The sequence below is a fragment of the Ixodes scapularis genome, unplaced genomic scaffold, assembly GCF_016920785.2.
Source record: "Ixodes scapularis isolate PalLabHiFi unplaced genomic scaffold, ASM1692078v2 PGA_scaffold0__279_contigs__length_252992795, whole genome shotgun sequence".
NCBI lineage: Eukaryota > Metazoa > Arthropoda > Arachnida > Ixodida > Ixodidae > Ixodes > Ixodes scapularis.
This window is the reverse complement of record NW_024609835.1, coordinates 216,266,144-216,277,722: the sequence shown is the minus strand read 5'-3', so window position 1 is coordinate 216,277,722 and position 11,579 is coordinate 216,266,144. Positions and strand designations below refer to the sequence as shown.

The window sequence follows — 11,579 nt, the reverse complement described above, 5'->3', positions numbered from 1 at the left end:
CAGTAGGTGTGTGCGAATATTGGTTCAAATTGAATAGTATGTTTGCCATAACCTTTGCGCTGCAAAGGGAAGCCGATGCAACCGGCTCTTTTTGCGCTGTTGATGCTAGAAACGACAGTGCACTATTTGATTCAAACCAATATTTGCACACCACTGCTTTACAGGCTTACGAACTGCACTGTTTTGTCCCAAATTAAACAACATCATATGGGGAGCTTTCCACTGTTCTGGATGAATGGCTCCCATTCCCTCTGGCCAGTGCACATAATTTTCATGTGTCCTTCCCAAAACACAGCGATGCAATATTCGTCACCAACACCAATGACAGATATTATCTACAATTGTGAACTGGGACCCTGTGAACTTATTTTATGTATAATGACCACGCAACAGATATTCCTTCCTTGTTAATTCCGGTGTATAACTGGTTGTTGTGTCGATTGGAGTTGGAGGTGCGTTAGGAGAACCAAGGCCTATAGTTTTTTTTTTTTTTTAAACTCTGGAGCATTTAGAATGAATCTACAGCAGTTCACTTCAATTTGGCTTCCATGTCTAGCCCATCCGACATGGACTGCCAAATAGGGATTCTGCTATGTGATAGCTGGAGTGGACGTAACAGAAAAGCAGAGTATGATTACATGCCTAGAGAAATGAAAACAAGTGTAGAATTTGCCAACAGAGTGATAGGCTTTGCTTCTTACATCCAATCTCTGTCATTGTTCCAGGCACTACAGATTTGCAGCCTACAGGCAGTGTGCCCTGTGGCTGTGGAGCCGCTTGGGAAAGAAGAATAGGCGGCCCCTGCCATCCTGTGTGGTCAAGACAATTAGGGGCAGGTACCCTGCTGACGTGTATGCGGGCTACAGGGATGCAGAATAAATTGCGTTGACCTAGAGACCACGCAACCCCCTTCCCTTGTCTCTTCACCCTCCCTGCATGTGTGTGAAGTCGCTCGTAGCCATGAACGGAATCCTCTAAATCACGTGACCTATTATCTACGATATCACGTGACCATAACTATGATCACATGATCGTAGTCAAACCAAAGCCAGTGCACCTACGTCACATTCAGTCACACGACAAAGCCGCCTCGGTGGCTCCGAGGCGAGAGTGCCGGCCTACGGATCCCCATGTGGCGGGTTCGAATCCCGGCCGAGGTGCCTGCAATCTGATGGAGGTATATTGCGGAGAAGGCAGCTTGGTAATCGAGCTTTCGATTGCACGTCAAAAGATCCCCAGGTGGTCGAAATTAATCCTCGGTCCTCCGCTGGGGCGTGCCAGATGCCCGTCGTTGGTTTGGCACGTAAAACCCCCAAATTTGATTTGAGTCGCACGACCGGATTGCTTCATTTTCCTCCTAGAATCCAAAGGCTGTCATCAAAACTACTAGGGCGTGAGAAGTGCTCATTTGGAACACTAACCAAAGCAGTAAAATTTGGCACCCACTAATACCATTTTAAAGTAAAGATAGAAAAAGCACCGATGTCATGTTCGCACTAACAGTGTTGTGCAGTGTACTTCTACTTTCTTCTGGATCTGTTCTTTCAAATGGAAAAACTGCATATAACATGGAAAAATCTGACTGCATGAAGCTACAAGATGCTTCCCTACATCAGCCGTCTGAGCGTGCCGGTGCGATGAGGCGAAGAAAGGCGAATTGCGATTGCTGCAGTTTTCAGAGGGACGTGGTCGATTGTTCCGAGGGTCTGGATGACGACTTGGCTAACATGACAAACAAATGACGTTCTGCTTGGGTGACTATAGTCCACTTCAATGCAGCGAACGACGGAGAGGAGGTCGCCTCCTCTCCAGCATTCGCTCTACTAAAGTGGAAAGAGGTGGGAGGAGCTTCCACTTCGTTCTTGACCTGTCTCCGACTATAGGCATGCTGTAAATTGTATTCCTTTTTTTATTTAGAATTCATTGCCAACCTACATTTCATTACTGTACTCTCAACATGTGCTCTAGTATAGACTTTTCCAGTCCAAGCCTTCTGCGAAATCCTTTTTTTACTTGGCTGTGGAATGCTTTTTGAGCATGCACAATAGATCCCCTGCATGGAATATTCTATGCCTCCACAGCCCAGTTACCCTGGATTTTTCCTCCCGGTGGTAAATAGGATCTGCTTATATATTTCAGTGAATACTACGATTGTTAGTTTATATTGTCGTTATAATTGGCAAGTATACCCTCACATCATGCAAATACTTTGAGGAAATGGCACAATTTCGGTCGGGTTTTTAGTTAGGCATAGTGCAGTATTCTAGTTACATCGACCCATGTATTGACCTCACAATGCAGAAATCATCCAGGGGATCACAAAATTAGTACTACCATCGGCATCACTTGTTTTCAATTATGAAATTATTTCCTTTTGGTCATGCAAATTTCTACACCTTCCAGGTTCTGGTACCGAGAAGTCAAGTTGTTGGAAAATTAATGCAGTTTATTTCAATCGTAAGGTTAGCGAATGTGCCTCACTTATTTGCAAGCAGGTCAATAATGACAGAAGACAAATGTTGCAGACGGGGGGAAAACCGTGGTGGAGACTGGAAAATGCAGCACTGTTTTTAAATTGCCATAAAAAACTTCTGTTAATATTTCCAGTGTTATATGCAACCACCCCACTTATGTTATTGCTGCATTACCAGCCTACCTCCTGGATGAAAACCCCATTTATTGGAAACACGGGCGGGCTGCCCCGCCTCGGTGCAGTCTCCACAGCATGTCCGCTCATCAGCACATGAAAAGAAAGATGGATAAGGCATTGTGTTACAGTCTTCAGAAAAGTGTCGGTTGGGTTCCGAAAATACTTCAATTTTCTAAAACTGCTGCGATGGGCTAAGCTTGTGAACTGGGGATGGGATCTCTGGTGCAGAACTACATGCTATTCAAAATAGCACTTGATCCGCCTTCATTGTGGTGTGCCCACAATGAATATGACAATACGGTCACCGATTTCCTCGATCTTGAAAGCTTGCACAAATTATAGCTAGGATCCTGCGTTCTTGAATTTAATTTTTTTTTAGCAAAATTAGAGGGTGTTTTTTTTTGTTTTGTTTTTTTGAACCATCAATTTGGAGCTTCCATTTATGTACGCAAAGTTCGGAGTCTTTCGGCATTTTCGATGAGGCAAATGAAAGGTAGAAAACAGCACTTTGTGAATTTAGTAAAGCAGTATTTTCATATGAGAGCGCCGTATTCATCTACTGTCGTAGAGGGCCTACCTCATTTTTATTATAAGGGGCTACATGGCAACGGAAGTTGACACTGCAATAAGAGGAGAATTGCAAAAATTGTTCGAAGATTCCGGGAAATATAAAGACTGGTGGGGGACCGAAAAATTGAGTTTTTCAAATGAATCTGAATCAGCAAAATTTTAACGGCTAGTGTTTTTTGGAGTTTATCAGGTTTATCTGAGAACGCAGAACCCTAATTACAGCTAATGGACTGGGAAGAATTATAGCACTGGCCTGTCCTCATCTCCTAATGCCTCTACTGTTGGCACTGACGTGCCAACAATAGAGGTGCACCATGCTGGGCTTGAAAAATCCGGCTTGAGAGGGCAGGTGCCAATGCTTGCATCTCTCCATTACGCTTGATCGTGGCCCTAAAATCAAGCATTATCAATAGAGGAGATCTGCATTTCTGTGAAAAATGATTGCAGACAGATCTAATGTCCTCCTTACTGTCGGTCAGGGTGTCCTAACGGAAAACAATGATCTATTTTGCAGCTCGGCTGTTTTCTCTTGGGTCTGTCTGCTTGCATTCGCCGTACGTTCTGCAAAACAAAGCGGTTATTGCCTACCATGGTAGTTTTCATTAGGACGAGGCTCCTGTGTGCTTACCACTGGCAGCATGAAAGATAGAACCAGGTCCTTGCTTCCTGCTGCTGTCCACCTCGTTGACAGACTTTCCAGCCAACAGTGAAAATTCAGACTTGCATAATTACATTCCTAGACATTCCAAGTTGGGCTAGATGGGCGTTCACACTGAAGTTAGTGTCGTCCTCACCGCAAGTTGAGCTGTAGCCTTGAGTCTCGCTGTTCGGTGACTTTTCTGTGAGTCCGACATTGCCACCGGCTAAAGTTCCTTGCCCTCTTTTGAGATAGGCATGCCATGACCAGCTTGATTAGGCCCTAAAATGGAACATTCTCATGAGGAGAGATCTGTATTTCTGTGAAAAATGATTGCAGACATATCTAATGTCCTCCTTACTGTCGGTCAGGGTGTCCTAACGGAAAACGATGATCCATTTTGCAGCTCGGCTGTTTTCTCTTGGGTCTGTCTGCTTGCATTCGCCGTACGTTCTGCAAAACAAAGCGGTTATTGCCTACCATGGTAGTTTTCATTAGGACGAGGCTCCTGTGTGCTTACCACTGGCAGCATGAAAGATCCAACCAGGTCTTTGCTCCCTGCTGCTGTCCGCCACGTTGACAGACTTTCCAACCTACAGTGAAAATTCAGACTGTTGCATAATTACATTCCTAGACATTCCAAGTTGGGCTAGATGGGCGTTCACACTGAAGTTAGTGTCGTCCTCACCGCAAGTTGAGCTGTAGCCTTGAATCTCGCTGTTTTGTGACTTTTCTGTACTTCGACATTGCCACCGGCTAAAGTTACTTGCCCTCTTTTGAGATAGGCATGCCACGACCAGCTTGATTAGGCCCTAAAATGGAACATTCTCATGAGGAGAGATCTGTATTTCTGTGAAAAATGATTGCGGACAGATCTAATGTCCTCCTTACTGTCGGTCAGGGTGTCCTAACGGAAAACGATGATCCATTTTGCAGCTCGGCTGTTTTCTCTTGGGTCTGTCTGCTTGCATTCGCCGTACGTTCTGCAAAACAAAGCGGTTATTGCCTACCATGGTAGTTTTCATTAGGACGAGGCTCCTGTGTGCTTACCACTGGCAGCATGAAAGATCCAACCAGGTCTTTGCTGCCTGCTGCTGTCCGCCTCGTTGACAGACTTTCCAACCTACAGTGAAAATTCAGACTGTTGCATAATTACATTCCTAGACATTCCAAGTTGGGCTAGATGGGCGTTCACACTGAAGTTAGTGTCGTCCTCACCGCAAGTTGAGCTGTAGCCTTGAATCTCGCTGTTTTGTGACTTTTCTGTGACTTCGACATTGCCACCGGCTAAAGTTACTTGCCCTCTTTTGAGATAGGCATGCCATGACCAGCTTGATTAGGCCCTAAAATGGAACATTCTCATGAGGAGAGATCTGTATTTCTGTGAAAAATGATTGCGGACAGATCTAATGTCCTCCTTACTGTCGGTCAGGGTGTCCTAACGGAAAACGATGATCCATTTTGCAGCTCGGCTGTTTTCTCCTGGGTCTGTCTGCTTGCATTCGCCGTATGTTCTGCAAAACAAAGCGGTTATTGCCTACCATGGTAGTTTTCATTAGGACGAGGCTCCTGTGTGCTTACCACTGGCAGCATGAAAGATCCAACCAGGTCTTTGCTGCCTGCTGCTGTCCGCCTCGTTGACAGACTTTCCAACCTACAGTGACAATTCAGACGGTTGCATAATTACATTCCTAGACATTCCAAGTTGGGCTAGATGGGCGTTCACACTGAAGTTAGTGTCGTCCTCACCGCAAGTTGAGCTGTAGCCTTGAGTCTCGCTGTTTGGTGACTTTTCTGTGACTCCGACATTGCCACCGGCTAAAGTTCCTTGCCCTGTTTCGAGATAGGCATGCCATGACCAGCTTGATTAGGCCCTAAAATGGAACATTCTCATGAGGAGAGATCTGCATTTCTGTGAAAAATGATTGCAGACAGATCTAACTTCCTCCTTACTGTCGGTCAGGGTGTCCTAATGGAAAATGGTGAACCATTTTGCAGCTCGGCTGTTTTCTCTTGGGTCTGTCTGCTTGCATTCGCCGTACGTCCTGCAAAACAAAGCGGTTGCTTACCATGCAAGGCTGTATTAGGACCAGGGTGTAAGATAGACAGGTGGGGAAACGAGAGCCAAATGAGCGACCGGATTGTGTACCCCTCGGTTTTCTTTTTTTCTGTGGCGCCATCGATGTGGAGCACCGCAAACTCTCACTCCAGGTGGGCGACTGGCTAAACTGACGGAGATGGTTTCTCGTGGATTTTCAATAAAGACTGTCGTGCTCTCTGTTTATTTTGCGCACTCTCCCATAAAGTTCCATGCAAATCCGATTCCGATTTTTTTCCTCTCGCCGCAGCGCCATCTGTTGCAAATCGGGGGTACCCGCAAGCAGACGAGTACAGAATCCGGTCACGGCGCTGCGGTAGGCTTCTATGGGCCGTTTCCCCACCTGCTTATCCTGCACCCTGATTAGGACCAAGGTCCTGTGTGCTTACCTGCGGCAGCATGGAAGTCCCTACCAGGGATTTGATGCCGTTACTGGGGACTGTGGCCAAACCTGGACATTCGTGCTGCCACGAGTTCCTCTTTTGGAGGCCTTGTGTAGGCTGCAGTCATCGGTGCCGGGAAGACGACGGTGTTGGCCCTCGATGCAGCAGCCAGGGACCGCCACTGTTTGCTGCTCTCCATTGCCTCCTTGATGAGCTTTCCAACATACTCTAGAATTCAAACCTTTGCATGATAACATTCCTAGGCTCTCTGGACAAGGCATTCACACTGCAGTTAGTGTTATACTCACTGTAAGTGGGATCCGTAATCTCTGGTCGTGCTGTGTGGTGGCCCTTTCGTGCTTTTGATGTTACGACCGACCAACGTGGCTTGCCCTCTCGTGTGACGGCTTGGCAGCGGTTTGAGTTTTCGTTGAAATGGAGGATTGCAAGTCGAGTCCTGCAAGATGGTTACATTTCAGTGATGGTAAAGTGTGCCACTTACAAAGAGTGGTTATTCTGGCATCAATCCAATTCCATTATCTGATCATTAGGAAGAGACTGTCAGGTTTGTCGCATTGTAACCAATGGACTGGATGAAAGTGTCCAAACAAAGGAAATGTGATTGTAAATTGGTTGACTTACTTTGCAAGCATGCCTTCTGGGCTGAAAGCCTGGGACTTCGGGGCGAAGTCTATCAGGACGCTGTGGAACGCCTCCAAAGCATATGTCTGGCCATGTGGAGACATCTGTGCAAGGTCCTTCAGGAGCAGTTTGTTGCCAGTGATGCTCTTGAATTGGTTGTAGGCCTGCGAGTCTGAGGATGATACAAGTTTTAGAAAAACCACCTTCATTTGGAAGAACAAAAACATACTGGGATCCATCCATGGTCGTGTTGGCTCTGGCATGTCACCATGGAGGCACCTTCCATAGGTTCCTTCGTGCCCCGAGTGTTTGTTGATGACATGGTTGTGCATGCTGAGCCAGATGTCGATGAGCAGCTTCTCGTCGCCTCCTGCAGCCCTTGCTGACCAGTACATATGGTTTGTAGCTGTCTGGATGCAGATTTGCAGGTCTTGGCATCCAGCCCGTTTGCTTGCTGCTGTCAGCTTCTTTCTCACACCTAAAATTCAGAGTCGTGTCAGGGAAACTTGCAGCGTGATCGCTGGAAAATAAAGGCTACACGAATGGCCTGTTAGGATTGCTTACTTTTGGAGATGTGCCATATGTCAAAGAAGTGGTCAATCCCGGGTTCGTGCGTCTTCATGTGCTTTCGTGTGGCAGGGTGACGGTCAGTCACCAACGATCGGATCTTGATACCTGCACCATTAGGTTTCCGAAGATAGCAAAAGAATAAGTGATTATGCCAATTTGAACAGAGTGCCTGAAAGGCCGCCGAGTAGTGATATACATGAACTAAGCATGAACATACCTTTCTCCTTGAAGAATTGCAGCTGCTTGAGGAGGCCCTCCTTCTCCATGTTGACACTGGCCATGGCCTGTTCAGACTAAAAAAAGGTGTGAAATGAATATTTTACCAAAATAGTGCATGGCAGTGAAGTAACTGATGACATAACACAAGAGAAAGATTATGAGATTGTTGCAACTGGTTCACGTAAATTCGACTACTTGCCTCTTTTAGCTGGACCTGGACAGAGTGTAGAATCTTGTTGATTTGCTCGACGTAGACTGTGTACGTCAGGTACTTGGCACAGAACCCAGGGGAGTCAAATCTCCCGTCAGCAGAGATGTCCACCTCTTTGTTCTGCAACTCGTTGAGAAGTTCTTGTTGCTCTTGCAGCCAGACCTGTTCATGCAGATAAATATTGCTTTAGAAAGGCATGGAGCATACTACAATAGTCCCATCTGTTTATGTATGCATAGTGTAGTGTTGTAGAATGAATGACTGAGTGAAAGAAAAAGGAAAGCACAATGCAGCGAGTTTGAATGTGACTTAGATTGTGCTAGGTTGTGATTTGTGTTTTTATGTTTGTGTATTTCATAAAAGAGGCAGCAGGCCGCCCGTTACCTCGAAGCTGCCCTACCCTTTTCCATTCTGACAACCACCCTCTGTCTCTTGACTCTCACGGGGAACCTGACTCACTCAACCCAATGCCAGACAGGGAACTGCCCCAGGATACTACACATAGCAGAAATAAATTAAAGTATCGTGGATTTAGTAGCCCATGGCACATATGTAACATGATGTATAAAATTTTATCTCTTAGCACTATACCATTGAAGTGGCATACTACAAGAAGATATTTATTCATTTAACCGAAGTGTGACTGGGGCTCCAGTTTTGTACCTCATTGGAAAATTGGGTATATGGGAAAAAAATGCAGTTGCAGTGTCCCGGAATATTGCTCACCTTGTGGATTGCAGGTAGAGCGAAGGCCTTCCGATGCTCGTAGAAGCTCGAGTCGGAGATGACCTGCACGTTCATATGGCGTAGCATCCGCAGCGTAGGGGCAATCTTCACTCCAGAGAAGACCAGGTGGCTGGTCAGCAGTATGTTCCCTGCTGGTCTGCCGTTGACGATGGGCTGGCTTTTCCATGTGCGCACGTGCTCCACAGGGCAGATGCTGTAGACTGTGATCAGTGTGCCGGTAGTTTCGATCGTTGTTTGGCACAGTCTTGAGCACTCTTGGCACGTCTTGAAAAGCTCCCTTAGGCAGCTCTCGAACACCAGAAACTGGCGCTCTTCTTCTGGTGGTGGTGGTGGAGCTGATGCACCATGCTCGATTCTGAAATGGGATCATGTGAAGCATTCTTTACAGATTCTATGTGTTTATATGCACAACTTACCTCTCGTAATCCTCGCTGTGAGACGGAGAGTAGGTTGCGTCAGAGTCTGGCATGTTGCTGGGAACAGGAGATGTGCATTCATATGGCACCCCACTGCTACAAGTGGAGAAGGCAGACTCGGGTGGATGCGACTGTGCAGGCACGTCTGCGACAGGGACAGGTGGCACCACTGCAGGGATGTTTGTTTCAGCAGTACAGTCCCTGAGGGTCATTTCTGCCTCGCAGGGTGCAGGCAGTCCAGTTGCCGAGGCCTGAGTCTGCAAAGGGCACTGTTTATTACACATTTCATATTTTTAAAATTAAAGGGTGCAACTCGAGCACTCCACACAATGCCGTCACCGCGGCAAACATCCTTGATGCCTAGTTTTTTAGCTGATGGCAAACATCCATGAATTGTTTTGTAGCCTTTCCATAGCTTAGAATTTCATGCACTCAACCAAAGCTCTCACTGTAATACAAATCTAAGGGATGCCTCACTCTTTATATTTGTTTTTATAACTTACATTACCATCTATATTTTCAGTCTCTAGCTCAGCAACAATAAATGTTCATGTCGCGATATGATGTCACATTACATACATACGTAAAGCTGCAGCTTGACATGTATTTACCAACCACTGAAGGAAATGCAACCAACGAGCACTTATAGCCGCAAGTGGGAAACATACAGCAACTGCCATGAGTTCTCAGTGTCCAGAAGTGCCACCAAGCAACAAAATCATGGCGTGCATTTGCTATGTGCATACAAATTTGCAAACGCGGGTTTGCACGCAATCGTGGGTGCAGGATTGTGAGAAGAAAAAAAAAAACTGAGTTTGCTCACAAGAGTAGATATAAAAGAAAACCTGCTTGTTAGTAGTCACGGACACTTGGAACTTTGCTAAGCTGATACGAAAGGGTTCCTGTCTGTAAACAAGCTGGGAAAACATGTATTGACTTTGGGTGGGTCAATAGCAGAGGGGGGTGGTGATGGTGGTACCATTAGAGGCGATTTATGACTCTGTCCTTTTATCTTATTTGTTCGTGTTTTCTTTTTACAAATGAGTTCGATCCTGCAGATGGTGCATGCTGATAGGGTTCTTCGTTTTCGGGTAAAACCCGATAATACCTAATTTTTCTCCCCCGAATAGTTCTGATGAAAATCGGGTTAAACCCCATTTCTCCCCGAAAAGCAGTGTTGAAATCACCTGACTTGATAGAAAATATGAATCATTCTGGATCTGTTTAATTCCTTGGTCATCAGTTGATGGTTACAATTTTCTTCGATTTGCGTGACCTCCGCAAAGATTCACTTCAGAGCCGATCAGAAGGTAGAAACATATCCTATGCCTATATAATATATTTTGTTTACTTTTGTTCATGTAAATAACACATTGCACGTATTTGTAATTGATAAAGAAATCCCGAAAAAAAATCCGAATTTCGGAATGGTTTCTGGAAAAACCCGATTTCTTCCCGATTATCGCCCGGAAAAATAGCGCCCGATTTTTTCCCCCCCGATTTTTGAAAAATATAAAACCCGAAAATGAAAACCCCATGCACCGCACCATTCGCGCGATAAGCTCTCGAACCGCTAGTCCGGAACATTAGGCACCACTGATCGACTTGACGAATGCCATGTGGATTCCCATGTTACACAAATGCCTCCTCAGTTCTTAGTTCAGAATATAGATACCAGAAGCAGCCGCACTGCGCAACGCAGAATGCCATGTTCGTGACACTCCCAAAAATATTTGAGCCATCGAAAAACTCACCACGACTTTTTGGCGCTTTGGGGGAGGATCGTCGGTCTCATCGGCGACGGGAAGCAGAAGCGTCGGCACAGCATCTGATCGAAGACGGGAACGACGCAGGTCGTCCTTTCGGAAAGCAGTCGGCTCGAAATGTTCGGCACAAAAACGGGGAATGAGAGGCAGGTTCTCAATGTCGTGCCCTCGCCCGGCGCAGCGTAACGACGCAGTCCTTCGTGGTCCTTTCTCCGGCAAAGAGAAGAATCGCAAGCCCTTGCGAACGTTCTTCCCAGTTTGATGGCGGCACGTCTTGACGAAACAAACGTTCGGCATTTCAGGGAAATCGCTCACTCAAAGGATAAAAGAAACTACTGCAATACGCAGTCGCATTCCACAGATGACAAGGAAAAGTTTGACTCATTCACGTGGAAGGACCACAAAGCTGGCGTCGGAGTCGGGATCCACGGGAAGAAGGAACACGTGTGTCGCAAACGCACGCTTGCACACGCCCCGGGAAGCAGACGACCCGACGCGCCGACGCATCACCCCCTAGCAACAAGCTTGCGGGGAGAAAACATAGTTCGCTGGCTTTGGAACCATAATTGCAAACTATGTTTCCCGCACCACAATCAGTTTACGTTTTTCTCAAACTCTAATTTACAACAAGCTTAAAAAGTATTGCAATAATAACGTTCGCATTCACCGC

The 11,579-nt window shown here is 46.2% G+C and overlaps 1 protein-coding gene and 1 long non-coding RNA gene across 3 annotated transcripts; both read right to left on the bottom strand.

Annotated features, from left to right (window-relative positions):
- Positions 1 to 3,054: 3,054 nt before the first annotated feature.
- Positions 3,055 to 5,990, bottom strand: LOC121836103. 2 transcript variants are annotated; one of them, XR_006077781.1, is made up of 5 exons: positions 5,811 to 5,990; positions 4,015 to 4,139; positions 3,849 to 3,850; positions 3,690 to 3,781; positions 3,055 to 3,610 (listed from the first exon to the last, which is right to left on the bottom strand). It is a non-coding gene; the product is annotated as an uncharacterized LOC121836103 (long non-coding RNA). The 2 variants fall into 2 exon arrangements; XR_006077782.1 differs by lacking the exon at positions 5,811 to 5,990 and adding an exon at positions 5,280 to 5,339.
- A 394-nt stretch (positions 5,991 to 6,384) lies between these two features.
- LOC115312457 lies at positions 6,385 to 11,299 on the bottom strand. Its single transcript, XM_040208801.3, has 10 exons — positions 10,898 to 11,299; positions 9,144 to 9,400; positions 8,707 to 9,082; positions 7,969 to 8,142; positions 7,768 to 7,843; positions 7,545 to 7,655; positions 7,210 to 7,458; positions 6,981 to 7,152; positions 6,647 to 6,795; positions 6,385 to 6,566 (listed from the first exon to the last, which is right to left on the bottom strand). The coding sequence occupies exons 1-10, from the start codon at positions 11,204 to 11,206 to the stop codon at positions 6,385 to 6,387; spliced, it is 2,055 nt and encodes a 684-aa protein (XP_040064735.3). The 5' UTR covers positions 11,207 to 11,299.
- Positions 11,300 to 11,579: the final 280 nt, after the last annotated feature.